Source organism: Heterodontus francisci, chromosome 49 (assembly GCF_036365525.1).
Source record: "Heterodontus francisci isolate sHetFra1 chromosome 49, sHetFra1.hap1, whole genome shotgun sequence".
NCBI lineage: Eukaryota > Metazoa > Chordata > Chondrichthyes > Heterodontiformes > Heterodontidae > Heterodontus > Heterodontus francisci.
Genome location: NC_090419.1, coordinates 13,101,657 through 13,125,545, shown reverse-complemented (window position 1 = coordinate 13,125,545; position 23,889 = coordinate 13,101,657). Strand labels below are relative to the sequence as shown.

At 51.5% G+C, this 23,889-nt stretch overlaps 1 protein-coding gene across 3 annotated transcripts; it reads left to right on the top strand.

Annotated features, from left to right (window-relative positions):
• Window positions 1-1,418: 1,418 nt before the first annotated feature.
• Window positions 1,419-23,645, top strand: ftsj1 (FtsJ RNA 2'-O-methyltransferase 1). Of its 3 annotated transcripts, none has more exons than XM_068024217.1 (11): window positions 1,419-1,500; window positions 4,946-5,079; window positions 5,595-5,664; window positions 8,327-8,429; window positions 9,262-9,340; window positions 15,432-15,484; window positions 16,449-16,502; window positions 17,126-17,228; window positions 22,454-22,537; window positions 22,803-22,906; window positions 23,322-23,645. In XM_068024217.1, exons 2-11 carry the CDS (start codon window positions 4,959-4,961, stop codon window positions 23,544-23,546), a joined length of 996 nt encoding a protein of 331 aa, XP_067880318.1. In that variant the 5' UTR covers window positions 1,419-1,500; window positions 4,946-4,958; the 3' UTR covers window positions 23,547-23,645. The 3 variants fall into 3 exon arrangements, with proteins under 3 accessions (XP_067880318.1, XP_067880317.1, XP_067880319.1); XM_068024216.1 differs by lacking the exon at window positions 1,419-1,500 and adding an exon at window positions 3,357-3,440; XM_068024218.1 differs by lacking the exon at window positions 1,419-1,500 and adding an exon at window positions 3,972-4,267.
• Window positions 23,646-23,889: the final 244 nt, after the last annotated feature.

Below are 23,889 nucleotides of genomic sequence, written 5' to 3'. Positions count from 1 at the left end.
ACTAGAGTTGTATTCCCTGGAATTTAGAAGAATAAGGGAATGATTTGATCAAAGTTTTCAAGGTATTAAAGAGAACTGATAGGGTAGATGGAGGGAAACTATTTCCGCTGTTTTGGGGCAATTTGCCCCTCCACTGAGAGTAAAGGATCCTTCGTAAATACAGCTCGTTTACAATGCAAAGAATTTTTTTTGACACTTTCCGTCACTTGAGAAAGGGACTTTTTCTTCCCCCATACCTGTGGTTTTATTATTCTTTATTTATTCCTGAATCTACTTCCTTTTTGGAGGGCTGGATTTGCTTGGGTGTTTTCCCTCAATCTAGGACACACGTCAAGAACATGGGAATGTAGCAGGCCGGGTTTTACACAGGAAAATAAGAATTGCCGCACCGATGATTGTTGATTAATTGAGGTGACTAATCCCTTACCAGTTCTGCAACAGACCCACCCAGAGATGGCAAGAGAACTCCACAAGTGGTGGAGAGCTTTGGGAACCATTTCATCAAAGAAATCTATCTAATTTGAGCGCATCGAAAATCACGGCATCCGCCAACACTCTCGGATGTGTGTTCCGCAGTTTGACCACTCACTGAAATATCTTACCTGCAGATTAGTTCTGCATTTACCACCCTTCGAGCACAGACTGTGCCCTCCAGTTCAACAGTTGAGGACAAGGTGGAATGCCTGTCACGGTCAACATTATACTTGGAACCCAGAAACCACACCTCAGAGTCAGCAGCTTGTCCCACTTCGGGACTTGAGCACGAAATCCAGGCTGACACTCCCGTGCAGTACTGAAGGAGCGCCACACTGTCGGAGGGTCAGTACTGAGGGAGCACCGCACTGTCGGAGGGTCAGTACTGAGGGTGCGCCACACTGTCGGAGGGTCAGTACTTAGGGAGCGCCGCACTGCCAGAGGGGACAGTACTTAGGGAGCCGCACCGTCGGAAGTGCAGTCTTTCAGACGAGATGTTAAAACAAGGCCCCATCTGCCCTCCCAGGTCGACGTAAAAGATCCCAGGGCCACTATTGGAAGAACAGTGGTGGTGGCGGGGGAGTTCTCACCGGTGTCCTGGGGCCAGTATTTATCCCACAAGCAACATCACAAAAAAAAACGGACAATCTGGGTCATTATCACATTGCTGTTTGTGGGAGCTTGCTGTGCACAAATCGGAAGTCGCGTTTCCCGCATTACGACAGCGACCGCACTTCAATTGGCCGTAAAGCACTTGGGGATGTCCGCTGGGCAGGAAAGGCGCTACGTAAATGCAAGTCTTTTTTTCTCTCTCTGTGTTGACAGACTGTGGTAAGAATGTCATTTACAAGCACATCCTGCCCTCTAGTGAGAAGACTGCGCAAGGAATAGTTTGTAGCTGGTTGACTGTCGGACTGACCGATCTTTTCACTTCCTGTTTCCAGGAATGGACTCATAAGGGGAGAGCGAGGGAGAGTGCGAGAACTTGTAAGGTGACTGCTATCGTCGGTATCAAATTTTTGCTTGGTAAGACTCGCCTGGGATGCTAAAAGTGCTAGCTAAATGCAAGTTGTTGTTGGTGGTGGTGGTGGGGCATTTCCGCAGGTCACAGACAGACTTAGGAAGCAATTATCCGGAAGATGTGCCAAGAACTGGGGTTCATAGACAATATTAAGTTGCTTTTCCAAACTCATTCATTCTGCCATTGCTTTAAGTGTTTGAATCGGAAAATTGTTAACGAGTTAAGCAGATAAACTGGAAAACTTGAGTTTCTCTGCAGACCAGGCTGAGGCTCTCTAGCACTGCTGTTGGCGGGTAGGTGTCATTACAGCGTGACATGTTTACATAGGCAGTTCCCATTGTAAATGTGGACATGAGCAGTTTCGAATAGGAAGACCATCAATGTTAAATTGCGACAAGATGAAGTAGGCTTTCGTAAGCAGGATCTGTCGCGTCCCCCTGCTCCTCTCCCACCGATCCGCAAATGCTTTAGCTTCAAGTATTTCTCCGATTCTCCTTTTGAATGTTACTATTGAATCTGCTTCCTTTCTATCAGCGCGTTCCCAGATCACAATAACTCGTCAAAAAAAATTCTCCTAATCTCCCCCCCCCTTTGTGTGCGTACACACTCTGTACCACTTAAGTTTATATTTCTCTCCTCATCCGACCAACATCGATGAGTTCACACTTCTCAGTGTTAAACTGCAGCTGCCATATGTCTGCCCATCTCACTGGTCAACCCACGTTCTTCTGAAGTCATTTACTATCCCCTTCACTGCGTTTCCGAGTTTGGAAATGATGCCCCGTCTTCCCAAATCCAGGTCATCAATATATAATCAAAAAGAGCAGTGGTTCTAATACCGCATCTGGGGGCCACCGCTGTATAAATCCCTCCGGTTTTACCATCCAATACTTGAAATGGGAACTTGGGACAAAAGGCAGCGAGGAAAGGGAGACTGAGGAATGGCGAGGGTTGTGGTGGGGGGGGGGGGGGGGAGTTCATATCTGCGGTGGCCTGTAAATCTTCCTATTTGCGCCAGTGTTTTCCCTATCTCTCCTGAAGGCGTGACTATCGATGGGATTCCTCAGACGCATGGGATGAGGGTGGCCTGATACTCGGACCTGGGGTGCCCATTCTTCACCAGCAAGTCTGGCTGGGGAGGGAAGGGTATTCAACTGTGGGGTGCCTCACACAAGTAGGCATCCTTTTAATGCCACGGGTCATAGCAACCCGAAATATTTTTTAAAAAGTAATGGGGGAAAATAACTAGTAATTGGCCTGAGTCATAGGTGCGTAAGGGGGGAAATAAAAGGAGGGTGAAACATTTTGGCGGGGTGCAGTTGGCAAGGTCAGGGTGGGCACCGGCGATGCCGAAGGGCTTGCCAACTGCCGCAGAGGAGGGCAAGCCTTTGAAACACCCCTGAAATGGGGCCATTGTTTTGTTTCTAAAAAAAAACCTGAAGGGGAAATCATTAGCCTTGTCCTGACAATCCCCTCCCCATGGCCATCCAGTGCCCATCCCCCACCCTCCTCCTTCTTGCCGCCGCCATCTTGACGGCGCCCAACCGTCGCCGCGGTTTAAAATTGAGCGCGCGCGCGTTGAGGGCGGGATTTGGCGCCAACCCGCCGCGGCCGCCGCGCCTGCACTATAGCGCCACCCCGCAGCTCCCGCTGGTCGCAGGCGGTACTGCAGCCTCTCGTCACTTTCCCCCCCCCCCACTCCCCCACCACACATGAAAAACAAAAAAAAAACGCTGTTTTTTTTTTAACGATATCTTTTCCCCCAACCCTCAATTTTTTACATTTTAATCGTCTTTTTATCCTTCTCCCGTGCGTTTTTTTTGGGACGGGCGTCGATAGGTCACTCAGGCGCGCGTTAGACGGCTGCGCGGCCGGGTCCTCCTTGCGGGGCGGGGCGTGGGGCGCCGCTTACTCAGCCGCAAGAGAGCGGGGCAAGACAGCAGGGGTGAGGGGGGCCACTCAACATGGCTGCCTGGCCTAGTCCAGCAGGCTTTTGCTCAACTCAGGCTAGGGCAAGGCAGGAAGCACTCATTGGAGCAGGCAGCATCTGGGCAGGGGGTGGACAGGGCCGGGGTTGCAGGACAGCGAGGTTTGGAGGCAATATAAAAGTGAGGGAGGGGGAGAGAGGCAAAGGTAGATTGAGGTGGCCAAGATGTCAATGGCGACACCTTCCTATATTGGCCAAGGGCGCAGAATGTAAGAGCAGTCGAGGTTATGCCGCAACTGTATGAAACACTAACTGGACCGCAGCTAAAGTGCGGCGGACGGTACCCGTTCACTGGCTTTGCAGGACGGATGGGATGGTACTATGCGAGTGTACAGAGGATGTTGCCAGCGATGGAGAATTTTAGCTACGAGGAAAACTTAATATAGGCTGAGGGGAGAATTAATTGAGGTGCATAGAATTACGAGGGGCCGAGTGGTTCGGAAGGACCCACATCCCTTAGCAGAGAGGTCGGGCGGGGGGGGGAGAGGGCACGGGGATTAGGCAGGATAGCTAGCTAAGCATAGACGTAAAGGGCCGAATGGCCTCCGTCTTTGCTATAAATGTTCGATGATTCTTCAAGAGGCTACAGAAGGACTTAGAGGGGTTAGGTGATTGGGCAGGAAGATGCCAAACCATGTAGAATACGGGGAAATATTAAGTTATCCAGTTTTGGTCAGCAGAATAGAAAAGCAGAATATTTTTTAAATGCTGAGAGACTGGGAAATGTTTGCATCCAGAGGCACCTGGGTGGCCTTGTACATAGATCCCAGAAAGTTAACATGCAGGTACAGCAAGCGATTAGGAAAGTAAATGGGACGTTAGCCTTTATTACAAAGGGATTGGGGTAGAAGATTTACTACAATTATACAGGGTATTGGTGAGACCACACCTGGAGTACTGTGTGCAGTTTTGGTCTCCTTACCCATGGAAGGACATATTTGTACTAGAGGGCGTGCACGGGAGGTTCAGCAGACAGCTTCCTGGGATTGGGGGATTGTCCTATGAGGAGAGATTGAGCAGACCAGGCCGATACTCCCTGGAGTTTAGAAGAGTGAGAGGCGATTTCATTGAAACGTATAAAATTCTGAAGGGGTTTGACAGGATAGATGCCGAGAGGCTGTTTCCCCTCCTGGCTGTAGAGCCCAGAACAGGGGATCACAGTCTCAGGATAACGGGGCAACCATTTCGGACTGAGCTGGGGAGAGAATTCGTCACTCGGAGGGCTGTGAATCTTTGGAATTCTCGACTCCGGAGTGCTGTGGATGCCCAGTCGTCGGGTATATTGAAGACGGAGATGGGATAGGTTTTTGGGCGTTGCGGGAATCGAGGGATAGGGCGGGAAAGTGGAGTCAAGATAGATGATGATGTTACTGAATGGCGCGCAAGAGGCTCGAGGGGCCGGTGGAAGAGGCTGTATTGTGGTGGCTGTGCAATGTGCTAAGCCCGGAGGTTGTGTCTTTCAGCTGCTGAGCGAAGATGGGACGTTCTTCAAAGGACAAACGGGACATTTATTACCGCCTGGCGAAAGAGGAAGGGTGGCGGGCGAGGAGCGCCTTTAAACTGCTGCAGCTGGACGAGGAGTACAATCTTTTCCAGGGTAATGCAATTCCGTTGTAAGATCCGCCGATTTGCGCCGCTACGCATTTCCCCCCCCCCCCTGCCTTTCCGCCATCATCCCTAGGCGCCAGATTACGTCAGGCTTACGGTCCCGGATGGGGGAAAGGTGGACCTCAGCGCACGGTGCGGCCGAGGAAGCCATCTCCTTAAAATGCTCCACCCAGCCTCGTTGTAGCTGCTTCCAATGGAATTGCAGAAGGCGGTGGTGGGGGGGGGGGGGGGAATGCACGTGGAACTCGTATCGCGGAATGAATCCACCCCGTCGTGACCTGGTGTATTTTTGTTGCGGGGGGGAGGGGGGGGTGCGGTTTTGAGCGGGGGGAGCTGACAGGGAAAGGAAGATCCCGTGTTTACAAATCTCGGCGGGTTTGGTGCGGGGGCCGTCTGTCGGAACGGGGAGCAGGTGGCGTGCCGTTTCCGAACGCCGTGGAAGTTTCAACAGCGCTGTTCGGATATCCTCGTAAGCGAGTAAAATCGATGTTTCCTTTCCCCCAGACGTTTGTCGGGCCGTCGACCTCTGCGCTGCTCCTGGGAGCTGGAGTCAGGTCCTGAGCCGTAAACTCAAGTAAGTCTCAGACGAGGGGCCTTTCCCCCGATTGCAACCGTGCCGCGCAACTGTATAACTACTTGGACTAGAGTCGGAGGAGGCCCTTCGGCCCCTCGAGCCTGCTCCGCCCTTTCGTAAGCTCGCGGCCGATCTCCTACCTCGACTCCGCTCTCTCCCTCCATTCTCTCACTGCCCAAAAATCTGTCGATCCCAGTATTGAATATCCCGAACGACTGAGCATCCACAGCTCTCCGGGGCAGAGAATTCCCACGATTCACGACCCGCTGAGTGACAAAATCTCTCCTCGCCTCAGTCCGAAATGTCCGACCCCTTACCCTGAGACTGTGACCCCGTGTTACAGAGTCTTAGAGTCATTTACAGCATAGAAGGAGGCAGTTCAGCCCATTGAGTCCATGCCAGCTCTCCACCGAGCTATCCAATCAGTCCTACTTGATCCCTGTAGCCCTGCAAGTCTATTTCTCTTAAGTGGCCGTCCAATTTCCTCTTGAGGTCTGTGAGCAGCGGGTTCCTGGTCATTACCACTCACTGCATAAATAAGTTCTTCCTCACATCCCCCCACCCCGTCCCCAGCATCTCTCACCCAAAATCTTCAATCTGTGTCCCCTAGTCCTTGTACCATTCGTTAATGGGAACAGTTTTTCCTTGTCTAATGTATCTAAGCCTGTCATAATCGTGTACACTTCTATTTAATCTCCCCTCAATCTCCTTTGTTCTAAGGAGAACAACCCCAGCTTTTCCAATCTCCCCTTGTCACTAAAATCCTCCATCCCTGGAACCATTCTGGTAAATCTCCTCTGCAACCCTCTCAAGGACGTTCACATCCTTCCTAAAGCGTGGTGACCAGAACTGGACACAATACTCCAGTTGGGGCCCAACCAGAGCTTTTATAAAGGTTCAGCAAAACTTCCTGGCTTTTGTACTCAATGCCTCTATTTATGAAGCCCAAGATACCGTATGCTTTACTAACCACTCTCTCAATCTGTCCCGCCACCTTCAAAGATCAATTCACATGCACCCCCAGGTCCCTCTGTTACTGCACACTCTTTAGAACTGTGTCATTAAGTCTCCCTATCCCTTCTGCCAAAATGCATCACCTCACACTTCTCTCTATTAAACTCCATCTGCCACCTGTCTGCCCACTCTGCTAGCCTGTCTATGTCCTGTTGTAGGCAGTTCATATCATCCTCACTGTTTGCCATTCCTCCAAGTTTGCTATCATCGGCAAATTTTGAGATTCTACTCTGTATTCCAAGATCCAAGTCATTTATATATAAGTAAAAAAAAGCAGTGGTCCCAGTACTGACCCTTGGGGAACCCAACTGTCTACCATCCTCCAGTCTGAAAAACAACCGTTTACCACAACTCCCTGTTTTCTGTCCTTCAGCCAATTTTTTATCCAATTGGACACTGACCCTGCTATTCCCTGAGCCTCCATTTTGCTAACTAGCCTTTTATGTGGTACCTTATCAAAAGCTTTCTTAAAGTCCACATAAACAACATCCACCGCATACTCTTCATCAATCTTCCCTGTTACTTCATCAAAAAATTCAATTCGATTAGTCAAGCCTGATCTGTCTTTTACTAATCCGTGCGGGCTCTCCTCAATGAACTCGGACCTTTCTAAGTGTTCCGTGAAATTTTCCCTGATCATTGTTCGAAAGCCTTGCCCACCACTGATGTTAAACTAACTGGCCTGTGGTTGCCAGGACTGTTCTTACACCCTTTCTTGAACAAGGGTGTCACATTTGCCACGTGCCAATCCTCTGGCACCTCTCCCAATAGCCAGGGACGATTGGAAGTTCTAGGTTCCCCAGCCAGGGGAAACAGCCTCTCGGGATCTACCCTGTCAAACCCCTTCAGAATTTTATACGTTTCAGTGAGACCGCCTCTCATTCTGCTAAACTCCAGGAAATTTAGGCCCAGTTCCCTTGATTGCTCCTCATAGAACAATCCCCTCATCCCAGGAACCAGTCTAGTGAACCTTCGTTGCACTCCTTCTGGGGCAAATATGTCCTTCCTTTGGCAATGAGATCAAAACTGCACATAGTACTCCAGGTGTGGTCTCACTAATACCTTGTAATAGTACTAAGACTGCCTTACTCTTGTACCTTAATCCCTTTGTAATAAAGGCTAATGTACCATTTACCTTCCTAATCGCTTGCTGTACCTGCATGTTAACTTTCTGGGATTCATGTATAAGGATACCCAGGAGCCTCTGAATGCAAACATTTCACACTCACCATTCAAAAAAATATCTCCTCTTTTAGCTTTCTTACATTGTATTCCATCTGCCACGTTCTAGCCCAACCTGTCTGCAGACTGTCACGGTGTCGCTGCAGGAGGCTGGCCACTGGGTGGCTCTGTGGAGCTGAGTTAGTTTTGCTATGTCAGCCGTCACGGTGTAATTGCAGGGGCTGCCCACTAGGCGGCTCTGTAGAGCGGAGTTAGTTTTGCTATGTCAACCGTCACCGTGCAGTTGCAGGGCCTGGCCACTAGGCGGCTCCGCGGAGCTGAGTTTTCCAAGTTGCTGCCAACTCCTGGACAAACCGAGGCCGGCACCGCTGGAGATTTGTTGGGATATTCAGCAAACATCCCCCCCCCCAACACATTTCCCACCCCCTTTCCGATTTGTCTAAATTTTTTTTGGTCCCACTCACAGGAGGGATGATCCCACGAGCTCGCCAGTCAAGATCGTTGCCGTGGATCTGCAGGCCATGGCTCCTCTCTCGGGGGTCATCCAGATCCAGGGAGACATCACCAAGGTAACCTGGGGTTGGGGGGGGGGGGGCGGCGGGGGAGGGGACACATTCAGAAATGTTTGTGAGCTCGAGTGCACGCAAGAGCTCAGGTCACCAGTCTGTGCGCCCGTGCCCCGTTGAGTGCTGAGGGGCTTTCAATCCAGTCCTGATATGCTGCCCGAGCCTGACAGGAGGCACGGCGCATCGATCATGTTAACTTGCCTCCTTGGTCCAGAGGCGACAGTGGTAGCCCCACCGCCCTGGCATTCCAAGGCAGGACATGCCCGGGATTGGCCCGGACGAGCTCATAACTCAACCAGCCAGTCGGGGGGCTAGGAAAACCACCCCTTTCAGGTACCGGTTCTGGGATGTCAGTGCAACAGATCTGGGGAAACCAAGTGGAGAGTTATCACTCCCACCAGCTTAAACATGCCCTCCCTCCCTCCACCACCGACACACAGTGGCAGCAGTGAGCACCATCTACAAGATGCACTGCAGCAACTCGCCAAGGCTCCTTTGACAGCGCCGCCCAAACCCGCGACTTCTACCACCTAGAAGGACGAGGGCAGCAGACGCACGGGAACACCAGCACCTGCAGGTTCCCCTCCCAGCCACACACCATCCTGACCTGCAACTATATCGGCCGTTCCTTCACTGTCGCTGGGTCAAAATCCTGGAACTCCCTCCCTAACGGCACTGTGGGTGTACCTACCCCACGCGGGCTGTAGCGGTTCAAGAAGGCAGCTCACCACCACCTTCTTAAAGACAATTCGGGATGGACAACAAATGCTGGCCTAGCCAGCGAGGCCCACATCGCACGAAACACTGTGGCCACTTAGCTCTTCCTGTCTCGTAGGTTTCGACAGCCCAGGAGATCATCAAGCATTTTGAGGGTCAGGCCGCAGACTTGGTGGTTTGTGACGGAGCGCCAGATGGTATGGTTACCGTTGATCTGTGTACCCCACAGTGTCGGGGTGTGACCGCGTGTTTTGATAGATATTTAAGTGCAAGTCCCGGGATGGTTTCCAGTGGGCGTCAGTTTGCACTCAGAGAGATGGGAGAAGAGAAAATTGTATGAAGGACGTGTTTCGGACAGAGGCATATTGTTGGGACAGTGTAGAGGGAACTTTACTCTGTATCTAACCCCGTTTTTTTTCTTTATGTCGAGGGGGCCTTTATTCCTCAGGCCCCCTTTATACACATATTTTTAAAATAACTTTATTAAAAACAGATAAATCAACAAAAAACTCAAATTAAAATGCCATTCTCGGCGTCGACGATGCACTCCCGGTCGCGGAAGGCCTCAAGCGTACCGGCGGACACCGCATGCTCCCTCTCCAGGGACACCCGGGCGCGAACGTAACCGCGGAAGAGGGGCAGGCAATCGGGGAGGACGGACTCCCCAACGACCTGCAACCTGGACCTGTGAATTGCCACCTTGGCCAGGCCCAGGAGCAGACCGACGAGGAGATCCTCCTCCCGGCCCACGCCCCTACGCACCGGGTGCCCAAAGATCAGGAGCGTAGGACTGAAGTGCAGCCAGAACTTGAGGAGCAGCCCCTTCAAATACTGAAAGAGGGGCTGAAAACTCGCACACTCCATATATACATGGAACACGGACTCTTCCAGGCCGCAGAAATTACAGGTGGCCTGGGAGTCCGTGAACCTACTTAAAAGTCTATTGCACGGGACTGCCCTGTGCAACACCATCCACCCCAGGTCCCCAGTGTAAAGGGGGAGGACTCCTGCGAAGAGAGACCTCCATCAGGGCTTCCCCTCGCCGTCAGATGGCAACGCGGACCGCCAGGGCGTGTCCTGCCGGCTGACGAGGGCGAGGAAGTGGAGAGTGTGCAGGAGCAGCCCGTACAGGAAACTCCTCCGGGCCGATTGGAATGGCACGGAGGGCATTTCCGAGAGGCGGCTCGGGTTGTGCGGGACCGGCTCCCAAGGAGGGTTTCGGGGCCTAGGTCTGATGAGCAGTTCCGGCCAAGTAGGGGTCAGCTCGGCCGGGAGCGCGCCGCACTCCCGAGCCCCCTCGTCACCCGCAGTGAGGGGCATCCCGGGGGCTTCAGCTACTCCTCCGCCCACCGGTCCATCCCCGGAGCCAGCCACCCAGATAGCCGAGGTGCTCTCCTCCGCTGGCAGGGGAGCGCCCTGACTGGAGGCGTCCATGTTCCAGACTCTGAATAAATCCCGGTAAAAGACAGGCAACTCCCTCAGAGAGGCGCGGCTAACGGACTCCACCGGGAGCTGCGTGTTGTCTTGAAGGCAGTGCCCCGGCGGAAAAAATACGTCGCCAGCGCACACCATCTGGGAGGACGCTCGACGTACAGGTATCTCTGCAGGGTCCGAAGGCGGAGAGTCGCAGCCTGGGTGCGGACGCACACCAGCGACTGGCTGCCCTCCTCGATCGGGAGACTCAGGACCGCGGCAGAGACCCAGTGTTTCCTCTTGCCCCAGAAGAAATCGACGAGTTTCTTCTGGATCTTGGAGGCAAATGCAGGGGGCGGGGCCAAAGTGACCAACCGGTACCACAGCATGGAGGACACCAGTTGGTTTATGACCAGCGCTCGGCCCCTGAAGGAAAGCACTCTGTGCAGTCCTGTCCAGCACCTCAGCCAAGTGGTGACTTTCGCCTCCAACTCCTGCCAGTTTGCCGGCCAGGCTTCCTGAGTGGGGCTAAGGTGGACTCCCAGATAGAGGAGGTGCGTGGTGCTCCACGCAAAAGGTGTCATCTCCTCCGGCAGGGAGTCCACCCGCCACTGACCAACCAGGAGTCCGGAACATTTCTCCCAATTGATCCTCGCGGAGGACGCGGCAGAAAAGGTCTGCTGGCAGTCGTCCATCCTCCGCAAGTCAACGGGATCTGTGACCGTGAGGAGCACGTCATCGGCGTAAGCCGAGAGGACGACCCGCATGGCCGGCTCGCGCAGAGCCAATCCTGTCAACCTCCTGCAAAGCAGGCACAAGATCGGCTGCACGCAGATGGTATACAATTGGCCGGACATGGGACATCCCTGATGCACTCCTCTCCCAAAGCGAAGGAGCGCCGTCAAGGACCCGTTAACCTTGACTAGACACTCTGCGGCCGCGTATAAAAGTCGGACCCGGGCCACAAAATGCGGCCCGACTCTGAAAGTGCGCAGAATCCCGAACAGGTATTCGTGATCCACCCTGTCGAACCCCTTCTCCTGATCGAGGGAGAGAAAGGCGACTGACAGACCTCTGGGAAAGATGGATCAGGTCCCGGACCAGGTGGATGTTGTCCTGGATGGACCGAACCCGGGACTGTGTAGGACTGGTCGGGGTGGATCATGTAGGCCAGCACGGAGCCCAGGCGGGTAGACATAGCCCGGGCAAAGATCTTATAATCCGTGCTGAGGAGGGAGACTGGACGGCAGTTTTTAAGCAGGCGGAGATCGCCCCTCTTCGGCAGCAGGATGATGACCGCCCTGCGCCACGAGAGGGGCATCTCCCCGGTCGCCAGGCTTTCCCCCAGGACCCGCGCGTAATCGTCCCCCAGGACGTCCCAGAACGCCCTGAGGAAGTGCACAGTCAGCCCGTCCAGCCCTGGGGATTTGCCCCTCGAGAGCTGGCGGAAGGCGCCGGTTAGTTCCGCCAATGTGAGCGGAGCCTCCAATCCTTCGATGCCCTCCGGGCTGACCTGCGGCAGGTCCTCCCACAAAACTCTGCTCGCGTCCTCGCTGGACGGATCCGGAGAGAACAATGCACTATAATACGTACGGACCAGGAGGCCCATTCCCTCCGGATCTGTGATGGAGGATCCGTTGTCGGCCGGCAGCTCAACGAGCTGCTTACGGACCCCCCGCCATTTTTCCAGCGAGTAGAAGAAGGGTGAGGCGCGGTCCAAATCTTCCAGGATCTGCATGAGCTGCAGGTCCCTCGGCGCGCCCTTCTTCTCTTTGTACGCCTGCCACAGGGCCGGGTCTGCGATGGCGTGACCGAGGTGGGACTCCAAGTCGAGCACCTCCCTCTCTAGGCGCCCGATCTCGGCTTCCCGCCTCTTGGTCGACCCCTTCACGTACTCCTGACAAAAGACACGGATGTGAGTCTTGCCCACATCCCACCAGAGCCTCAAGGAGGGGAAGCCCCCCTGCTTCCTTCTCCAGTCAGCCCAGAATCGACGGAACAAGTCCCGGAATCGCTCGTCTTCCAGCAGCCGGTTGTTAAAGTGCCAGTACGCGATCCCGCCCGCGTGTGGAGTGGAGTGAACTCTGCCCACATGCGGCGAGGAAATCCCGGAGTTCCGCCGTGGGGATGAGAGGAGACTCGGTGGGAGGCATGAGGGGCTCCGCCACTGGCGATGGAATGAAGATCGTCCTCTGTGCCCCACACCGAGTCCCCATCCTCCTCTGGGTCGTCACCGCCAGCGGCCGACACACCCACCACACACTGTGGGGCGGATGTCCCGGCTGCGCCAGCTGGTCCTGGCTCCGCCACAATCCCACCCCCAGGATCAATGGCGGAGGAGTCCTTTCTGGGTTCTAGGATGGAACTGGAGCCTGTAGGCACCAGCGGCCCAGGACCCCCCTCCACCTCCGCCCCCAGGCCACTGAGCACTCCAGGGGAGATGGAAGTTCCCGACTCCGGAAATCCAGCCGGAGGCGGAGAGAGGAGGCCATCTCCTGCCCCGCCAGCGCCCACAGACCCAGCAGATGGGGCAGCATTTTCAGTTATAACCGGGTCGAGTGTCTCCTGGCTGGGAGGGCTGCCCCTTTGGGGCCTCGCCCTCCCCTCCACTCAGGGCACCTGACCCAGTGGCAGAATGGGAGACGTCCCGAGGCTCCCCCACCACAAGCAGGGCTCCACTGGCTCCCCCCAGAGGGGCTTCATGTACTGGGGCCTCCCTCTCCCCCTCCATCTTGAGGGGTAGGGAGGCTCCTGCTCAGGCTTTACAGACTTGGTGGTGGTGGTGGCAGGGGGAACCTAGGGACCTGAACCAGGAGACAGCTCCCCTCCAATTGATGGGCCCTGCACCTCAGGGCCCTGTGTTACCTCTATGGAGGGGTGCCTTCTCCTCTTTTTCCCACTCGGGCATGGAGGCTCAGAGACCTCCATGTCATCAGAGGGCTCTGCCTCCACACCCTCCTTTTTTTTAGTTACTCTGGGCCTGAGCCCAGCCCTGGGACAGGTCGATTCACTGGGAACGGGCCTTGGGCTGAGCTCAGGCTCGGGTTGTGTCACGGTGTCCAGGGGACGAGCCTCTCTGTGTTTATTTTTCCTCCGCGCCTTCCTTCCACTCGGGCGGGCACTCCCCTCCCCGTTGGAGGCCGTGAAAACCGCAGCCTCTGGAACCGACCGAGCAGTGTCTAGTGTCTGTAGGATGAGTGGAGGGAGTGGGAGGAGGTGCAGAGTGCCGGAGTTGGCGGCCGGGAAGTTGGGGCAGCTCTTACGAACATGCCCCACCCCCTTGCAGACATGGCATCGCGCCCTGTCCAAGATCCAGAAGACACGGTAGGCCGTCCCCTGGAACTCCACACTGAAGTGGTCCTCCAAGACCTCCTCCCGCGCCAGCTGTACAAATAGCTGGCGGCGGAAGGAGTAGACATGTCAGAGGCTGTGCTCCCGAAGACCGAGCGGGATTGGGGTGATCTCCGACCTCACCTCCCCCAGATGGTGCAGATGGGGGAGGAGGAGCTCACTGGGAATGAAGGGCGGGACGTTTGATAGCATTATCCGCTGCGCAGTGGCCCCCAGAGGGTCCACTGGCAGGAAAGTCCCACCCACAGTGAGCCCTTTATTCAGGGCCAGGGACACCACCCACTCGGTCTTCAGAAAAAACAGTCTTCCCATACATCTTTGAGGCCGCAACAACGGCCGAGGGGCCGACAACCTTGGCCATTGCCTTTACGCAGGCCTCAATGAACATGTTGGGGTGGGGATAGCACTTCACCCCATGGCTGGATGTTATCAATTTAAAGGGTGATGGGGCTGCGTGGGCAGTCACAGAGGCTGCAGCTGCATAGGTGGTAGAGGGCCCCGCCACCAGTGATGAAGGGCTTGCCATGGGTCTAACGACCATGAGCTAAACCCACCCCCAAATTGTAGGCTTGCAAACCGAATAACAAAAGATTCACAGAAGATATTGAATATATATAAAAAAACAAACAAACAAACAACAGGTTAGGGGAGAGGCTGAGGGAATAGAGGAGAGGGAAAGACAGACTGTATGGGATGACTTGCTTTCCGGAGGTGGTGCACACAGCACACTTAAAACAGTCTCTGCCAGCACACTAGGTCTTCCGGTCTTCTGGTTGGGGGAGGCGTCTTCACCTGGGTCAGCTGAAGCTGCCCAGGCACTATCTATCCCCTTCCGTCTGTTTAGCTGGGCAGCTTCAGCTGACCCAGGCTGGGCAATTGGGGTGGGGAGGGAGCTTCCCTGTGTGCTTGTTGCAGCAGCACAGATTCCTGCTGAATTGGCAGCCCCACCCCTTGTTGTTCCGGCCACTTGTTCCTCCCCCAACAGTCCAAAGCAAAGCAAATTACTGATGTTCAGCACCCAGCTCCGGACAAAGCCTTGTTTCCAACAAAAAGTCTCTTCTCTTTCACGGTGATTGTTATTGAAGCTTTTCTCTGCTCAGTGTCGCTCCTCTCTCCACCTCGGCAACCTCCAACTGCCACCAGCACTCTCAGCTGAGGCTCGTTGCTGCAATCAGCAGTCAGCACCTCCAATGAGACAGCAGCCAACCGCATTTTTTTTTTCTAACCCCCGTGCTGTACTTGTCCTGGGAGTGTTTGATGGGGGACAGTGTAGAGGGAGCTTTACTCTGTATCTAACCCTGTGCTGTACCTGCCCTGGGCGTTTTTGATGGGGACAGTGTAGAGGGAATCAGTTCGGACAGAACAGGGTGAAAATCTCTTGAGCTGTGGCTTAGTTGAGTGAATGAATGATCTGCAAGGCAGACAGGAGGCAGGAGGTTTGTTGCCTTCCCTTGTATGTCGATATTTTTACCAGTATCCATGGTGACCTCGAATGTAATTATTTCAAAACCCCTTCTGTTCCAGTAACTGGCCTCCACGATATCGATGAGTATATTCAGGCCCAGCTCCTGCTAGCGGTAAGTCCTGTTCAAGCAGCCTTAGTCACCATTAACGAGTGTTTGTATGTTGTCCTGTCACCAGACAAGCAGAGTGAACATTTGTTCTATGGTGGCTCTGTGAGACCCCAAGTCAGAGTTTAGTGACAGAATGTGACTCGGAAATAACGCAGGACATATAACACCGAGGATCCAGTACTGGAGCTGTCTTAGATTCGGGAAACAGGGAGCGACCATCGTAGTTTAGGGTAACATAGAATGTCCAGCACAGAAACAGGCCATTCAGCCCATCTGCTCTGTGCTGGCATTCCTGCTGCACACGAGCCTCCTCCTACCCCTCTCTCCATCTCCCCCCATCCCCATATCCTTCTATTCCTTTCTCCCTCGTGTGTTTATCCAGCTTCCCCCTTAAATACATCGATACTACCCACCTCAACCACTCCCTGTGGTAGCGAGTTACACATTCTCACCAGTCTCTGGGGAAAGGAGTTTCTCCTGAATTCCCCATTAGATTTATTAGTGACTGTCTTATATTGATGGCCCCCGAGTTCTAGTCTCCCCCCACAAGTGGAAACATCTTCTCTACGTCTACCCTATCGAAACCCCCCTTCATCATTTTAAAGACCTCTATCAGGTCACCCCCTCAGCCTTCTCTTTTCTAGAGAAAAGAGTCCCAGCCTGTTCAGTCTTTCCTGATAGGTTGTAACCTCTCAGAATGAGCATTCAATTGCAAAACAGCACAGCAATATCTGTAAGTGGGCAGCCATTTATATGAGGAAATGGAGGGTGGCCATTTTAAATTAGGCAAATGGCAGGCAGCCAGTTTTAAATAAGGGAAATGAAAGGCAGCCATCTTGAAATTAACCCTCTTCAAGCGAACAAATCATTGACGTAATCCACAGGGATTCCAAGTGTGATGTGTTGGTCTTTGGTGATAAATCTGCTCCTGGGAAATGTTAACCATATGGCTTGTCTCACATTCCAGGCTCTAAACATCACCACCCACGTGCTGAAAAATGGCGGAACCTTTGTAGCAAAGGTAGGCGTCCGCGCAGACTCATCGTGCACACACCTCCAGCTTTCTTTGGTGTTAAGGGATGTTTGCTACGGCCAGTGTTTCTTTGGTTGAAACATCTTTATTGGGGAGGGGACGGGAAGGATGTATTTTTAAGTATTTTTTGTTTGCGGCAATTCACGCCCTTTCGTCCAGTTCAACAACGACCAGCAGAAAACCGGGCAATAACTGAGAACGGACTATAATCTCAGGCTCTGCAACCCAGGAAGTAAGGATTACAGCGAGAGAGGTGGGCAGAGCATTCAATCAGGGGGGTGGGTGGGCGTGAAATTAAAGAGGGATCATTAAAGAGGCAAATGTGATTGCGTTTTGCCCCCCGGCAAGATCCCACAAACCTTGATGAACAACCAGATATTTGTCTTCCTGTCTGACTGGTGCCCCAGGATGCTTGACGTCCTCCCGCTCCATCGCAACAGGCAAATTAACATCTTATCATGGCCCCTCCGACAGTGCGGCACTCCCTCAGTACTGCGTTAAAGCTGCTATATAAGTGCAGGTTACGTAGTATTTACGGCACATTTTACAGGCCATTTGGCCCAACTGTTTGATGCCGGTGTTTAAAGCTCCTTGCTTCGCAATTCCGACAGATCTTCCGCGGGAAGGACGTTACGCTGCTGTACTCGCAGCTGAAAATCTTCTTCTCCGAGGTGACCTGCGCAAAGCCGCGGAGCAGCCGTAACTCCAGCATCGGTAAGAGTTCGGGCGTACGGTAAAATTGCTGTAATCGGGCACGGCGCAGGGTCACTGAGAGTCTAATCGCTGCGGGAAGTGTCTCTATGTTGACAGCTGCTTGGCAATCTGTGGCATGTCAAGGAGACTCGCCTTAATCGTAGGGAGGCGTCTAATTTTGCCCAATTGACCCCCGGCCTCGACAGCTTTCTGGGGGAGAGAGTTCCAGATTTCCACTCCCCTCTGTGTGAAGAATGTTTTCGGGATAATTTCTTGGAACAGTATGTTCTGGAGCCAACCAGACCGCAGGCTATACTCTACCTGGTATTGTGTGACAAGAGAGGATTAATTAATGACCTCACAGTTAAGGCGCCCCTAGGCAGCAGCGATCATAATATGAGTGAATTTTACAGTCAGTTTGAGGGAGAGAAGAGTGGGTCCAAGACTAGTATTTTAAACTTAAATCAGGGCAATTATGAGGGCATGAAAGCAGAGCTAGCTAAAGTGAACTGGTCAATAGAGATGCAGTGGCAGACATTTAAGGGGATATTTCAGAATACACAATAGATACATTTCAATGAGAAAGAAAAATTCCAAGGGTGGGACCCACCATCCGTGGTTAACTAAAACAGTTAAAGATAGTATCAAACTTAAAGAAAAAGCATATAATTGCACAAAGATGGGAGGCAGCTCAGAAGATTGGACAGTATATAAAAAACAGCAAAGAATGACTAAAAGATTGATAAGGAAGGTAAAATTAGAGTATGAGAAAAAGCTAGCTAGAAATATAATGACTGTTCCTGTAGATATTTAATATAGAAAAGTTAACAAAGTGAGCGTTGGTCCTTTAGAAAGTGAGGCTGGGGAATTAATAATGGATAATAATGAGATGGCAGATGAATTGAACAGATATTTTGCATCGGTAATCACTATTGAGGATACAAATAAGATCCCAGTATTAGCTGTAGGTCAGGAAATGGAAGGGAGGGAGGAACTCAAGAAAATTACAATCGCCAGGGAAATGGTACTGAACAAATTGTAGGAGCTGCGGGCTGACAAGTCCCCGGGTCCTGATGGACTTCATCCTAGGGTGTTAAAAGAAGTGGCTAGTGAGATAGTTGATGCGTTAGTTTTAATTTTCCAAAATTCCCTAGATTCGGGGAAGGTTCTGTTAGATTGGAAAATAGCGAATGTAACTCCTTTGTTCAAAAAGGGAGGGAGACAGAAAACAGGAATCTACAGGCCGGTTAGCTTAACTTCTGTCTTGGGGAAAATGTTAGAAGCTATTATTAAAGACGTTATAGCAGGGCATTTAGAAAAGTTCAAGATAATCAGGCGGAGTCAACATGGTTTTGTGAAAGGGAAATCATGTTTAACCAATTTATTGGAGTTCTTTGAGGGAGTTACACGTGCTGTGGATGAAGGGGAACCGGTGGACGTTTTGTACTTAGATTTCCAGAAGGCATTTGATAAGGTGCCACATCAAAGGTTATTGCAGAAAATAAAAGCTCATGATGTAGGGGGTAACATATTGTCAGGGATAGAAGGTTGGTTAGCTAACAGGAAACAGAGAGTAGGCATAAATGGGTCATTTTCTGGTTGGCAAGATGTAATGAGTGGTGTGTCACAGGGATCTGTGCTGGGGCCTCAACTTTTTACAATTTATATAAATGACTTAGATGAAGGGACCGAATGTATGGTGGCTGAATTTGCTGATGACACAAAGATAGGTAGAAAAATTAGTTGTGAAGAGGACATAAGGAGGCTACAAAGGAATATAGAAAGGTTAAGTGAGTGGGCAAAGACCTGGCAAATGGAGTATAATGTGGGAAAGTGTGAAATTGTCCACTTTGGCAGGAAGAATAAAAAAGAAGCATATTATCTAAATGGTGAGAGATTGTAGAGCTCTGAGATACAGAGGGATCTGGGTGTCCTAGTGCATGAATCGCAAAAGGTTAGTATGCAGGTACAGCATGTAATTAGGAAAGCTAGTAGAATGTTATCGTTTATTGTGAGGGGAATTGAATATAAAAGTAGGGAGGTTTTGCTTCAATTATACAGGGCATTGGTGAGACCACATCTGGAGTACTGTGCACACCACTGGTCTCCTTATTTAAGAAAGGATGTAAATGCGTTGGAAGCAGTTCAGAGAAGGTTTACTAGAATAATACCTGGAATGGGCGGGCTGTCTTATGAGGAAAGGTTGGACAGGCTCGGCTTGTATCCGCTGGAATTTAGAAGAGTAAGAGGCGACTTGATTGAAACATATAAGATGCTGAGGGGTCTTGACAGGGTGGATGTGAAAAGGATGTTTCCCCTTTTGGGAGAATCTAGAACTAGGGGTCACTGTTTAAAAATAAGGGTTCGCCCATTTAAGACAGAGATGAGGAGAATTTTTTCTCTCAAAGGGTCGTGAGTCTTTGGAATTCTCATCCTCAAAAGGCGGTGGAAGCAGAGTTTTGAATATTTTTAAGGCAGAGGTAGATAGATTCTTGATAAGCAAGGGGGTGGAAGGTTATCGGGGGTAGGTGGAAATGTGGAGTAATCAGTTCAGCTGTGAACTTATTGAAAGGCGGAGCAGACTCAAGGGGCCGAGTGGCCTACTCCTGCTCCTAATTCGTATGTTTGTAAGAAGTGCTTCCTGACATTACCCCTGAACAGCCTGGATTCCCTCCACCCCACCAGAGGAAGTAGTTTCTCTCTGTCATAGGGTCATAGGAAATAGGAGCAGGAGTAGGCCAATCAGCCCATCGAGCTTGCTCTGCTATTCAGTTAGATCATGGCTGATCATCTACCTCTACGCCATTTTCCCACACTATCCCCATATCCCTTGATGTCATTAGTATCCAGATATCTCTCGATTTCAGTCTTGAACATGCTCAATGATTGAGCTTCCACAGCCCTCTGGGGTAGAGAATTCCACTGATTCACCACCCTCTGAGTGAAGAAATTCCTCCTCATCTCAGTCTGTAATGGCCTGCCCCTTATTCTGAGACTATGTCCCCTGGTTCTGGACTCACCAGCCAGGGGAAACATCCCATCCCCATCCACCCTGTCACGCCCTGTAAGAATTTTGTAAGTTTCAATGAGATCACCTCTCATTCTTCGAAACTCTAGAGAATACAGGTCCAGTTTCCCCAATCTCTCCTCATAAGACAATCCCGCCATCCCGGGGATTAGTCTGGTGAACCTCCGTTGCACTCCCTCTATGGCAAGTATATCCTTCCATAGATGAGGAACCCAAACCACACACACTACTCCAGGTGCGGTCTCACCAAGGCTCTATACAATTGCAGCAAGACCTCTCTACTCAAATCGCCTTGTGATGAAGGCCAACATACCATTTGCCTTAACTGCTTGCTGCAACTGCATGCTAGCTTTTAGTGAATCATGAACAAGGACACCCAGGTCCCATTTGGACATTAACACTTCCCAACCTCTCACCATTGAAGAAATACTCTCTTTCTGTTTTTCCTACCAAAGTGGATCACTTCACACTTATTCACATTATATTCCATCTTCCATGTTCTTGCCCATTCACTTAGCCTGTCCAAGTCCCCTTGAAGCCTCCTTGCATCCTCACAACTCACATTCCCGCCTAGTTTTGTGTCGTCAGCAAATTTGGGAATATTACATTTGGTCCCCACGTCCAAATCATTGATATAGATCGTGAACAGCTGTAGCCCCACTTCCGATCCTTGCGGTACCCCACTAGTAACAGCCTGCCATCCTGAGAATGATCCATTTATTCCTACTCTCTTGCTTTCTGTCTGTGAACCAATTCTCCATCCATACCAATATATTAGCCCTCAATCCCACGTGCTCTAATCTTTTGCTAACCTGTGTGGGATCTTATCTGAAAATCCAAACATACCACAGCCACTGGTTCTCCTTTATCTCTGCTACAAGTAACATCCTCAAAAATACTCAAACAAGTTTGTCAAACATGATTTCCCTTTCACAAATCCGTGTTGACTCTGCCCAATCATATCGTTATTTTCCAAATGTCCAGTTATCTCATCCCTTATAATAGATTCTAACATTTTCCGTACTACTGATGTCAAACTAACAGGTCTGTAATTCCCCGTTTTCTCTCTCCCTCCCTTCTTAAATAGCGGGGTTACATTTGCTACTTTCCAGAATCTATAGAATTTTGAAAGATAACCACCAATGCATCCACTATCTCTATAACTACCTCCTTCAACACTCTGGGATGTAGCTCATCTGGTCCAGGGGATTTATCAACTTTCAATCCAGTTAATTTTTCGAGTACTACCTCTTTATTAATACTAATTACTTTCAGTTCCTCATTTTTACGAGTCCCTTGGTATTTCTGGGAGATTTTCTGTATCTTCCTCCGTGAAGACAGACACAAAGTATTTGTTCAGTCTCTCCGCCATTTCCTCAATTCTCCAGCACAAACTCTCCTGTCTCCGCCTGCAATGGACCCACATTCGTCCTTGCTAATCATTTCCTTTTCACGCACCTACAGACGCGTTTACAGTCCGCCTTTATGTTTCTAGCTAGCCTAGATTCATAATCTCTCTTCCCCATTCTTTATCAGTTTCTTGGTCCTCCTTTGCTGGATTCTAAATTGCTCCCACTCCTCGAGCTTCCCACTTTTTAAGCGACCTTATTCCTTTCATCTAATGCAATCTTTAAAGTCCTTTTGTTAACCACAATTGATTCATTTTTGCTGTTGGGTTTTTGTGTCTTCGAGGAATGTATACTTGTTGTAAACCGTGTAAAACTTCTTTAAATACTCACCATTGCCTGTCGACTGCCAAATCTTTGTCTATTTTCCCAATCCACCACAGCCAACTTGTCCCTCATACCTTCATAGTTTCCATTGCTCAGATTTAAGACCCCAGCTTCAGAATGAACTATATCGATCGAATCCTTTGATCATCTTAAACCCCTCGATTCAATCACCCCTTAGTCTTCTACACTCGAGGGAACACGAGCCCAGTCTGTGCGAACAGTCCCTCGTAATTTAACCCTTTAAGCCCCTGACGCAGCTGTGTTTCCCGTGTAAGTCACAGCGAGAAATGGCGCCCGAGATCTGGCAGCTGATATATTTGGGAACAAGCAGTGGGATGGGAACTGGGACTAGATTTATTGCAATAGTTTGCTCATTGTCCTGATTAAGTGGTGGGGGGGGGTTGTGGGAGAAGCTGCAATGGACATTTGGTGCTTGGAGCCAGGGCTGACTGGTTATTTTTTTTTTCTCTCCCTCCCTTCCGCAGAAGCGTTTGTGGTGTGCCGCGGATACTCGCCCCCCGCGGGGTATGTGCCCAACATGTCGAACCCGCTCCTGGACCACTCCTACGGTAAGAACAGGGTCTGCACCGCTCCTGTATCTCTCCCGGCTTCCCCCGAACCACGAGAACCCATCACGTACGATCGTACAGAGGCTGTTCGGCCCATCTGAGTCTGTGCTGGCTCTTTCGAAGAGCGATACTGTTCTTCCCGCTGCTCCCCCCCCCCCCCCACCCCCCTCGACACCAGCTCTTTCTCACCTGAAATCAGTGCCCTGTGGTTCTCGACCAGTTCCTCTTTATCACCTCTCTCTCTTTTCCTCCTCTCTTGCTGAAGATGTGGACTTTAACCAACTGGAAGGCCCCAACAGGCTGATCGTGCCTTTCCTCGCGTGTGGCGATCTCAGTGCGTACGACTCGGACAAGACCTACCCTTTACAGGTAAGAGCGGCGAGCTGCTGTCATGGTGACTGGATATGAAGTTTGGCTGCAGATCAGTCACAATCTCACTGAATGGCCTCCTCCCGACAGCGCGGCACTCCCTCGATGCTGCCCCTCCGACAGCGCGGCTCTCCCTCGATGCTGCCCCTCCGACAGCGCGGCTCTCCCTCGATGCTGCCCCTCCGACAGCGCGGCTCTCCCTCGATGCTGCCCCTCCGACAGTGCGGCGCTCCCTCGGTACTGCCCCTCCGGCAGTGCGGCACTCCCTCGGTACTGCTCCCGTCTTTGGAACAGGGAACTCGAAGTCGCCACCTGCTGACTCAGCAGCAAGCCACAGCCGACACCAAATGGACACGGGAAAGATGTGCTTGGTTTTCTGTTTCGTAACTCTGGTGTTTCTGCCCCCTCTCTCCAGCTGGATCCCAGCAAGGAATACACTTATACTCCACCCACCCAACCTCCCATCTGCCCTCCCTATCAGGAAGCCTGTTTTTTGAAGAAAAATAACCTGCTTGCTCGGGAACGAGGCCCCTCGCCCTCCAAGAGGCCACCCTCGCTGTCAGAGCCCTCAGCAGAGCAGTGTGACATCGCTGGGGCGTTTGGAGGCTTGTGTGTGACTGAGGGGGACAAAGACTTTTAAATCAATGAAGGACTCGGAGTTTAATGTTTTAATCAGAACTGCAAGTTCGCTTTTTTTTGATATAAGGATTGGTGAGCAAATAAAAGAGTCAAGAAAATACGCGAGAGTTTATTAATACTCTGGGTTTAACAGGGAGTGGTTGAGGCGAATAGTATCGAGGCATTTGAGGAGAAGCTGGACAAACACACGAGGGAGTAATAGCAGGATATGGTGATGGAGAGGAGTGGGAGGGCTCTTGTGGAACACAAACACCGCCACGCAGCAGATGGGCCGAATGAATCTGCAGCACAGGCCAGTGTAAACTCCAGACCGCGCCCCTGCCGCAATCCCTTATCCTCTGGGC

Excerpts from the sequence above, each read along its gene's own strand:
- ftsj1 (XM_068024217.1), top strand. The coding sequence starts at position 4,959 with ATGGGACGTTCTTCAAAGGACAAACGGGACATTTATTACCGCCTGGCG. Across the intron at positions 8,430-9,261 it reads TCCAGGGAGACATCACCAAG|GTTTCGACAGCCCAGGAGAT; the intron begins GTAACCTGGGGT and ends CCTGTCTCGTAG. Across the intron at positions 15,485-16,448 it reads AGGCCCAGCTCCTGCTAGCG|GCTCTAAACATCACCACCCA; the intron begins GTAAGTCCTGTT and ends CTCACATTCCAG.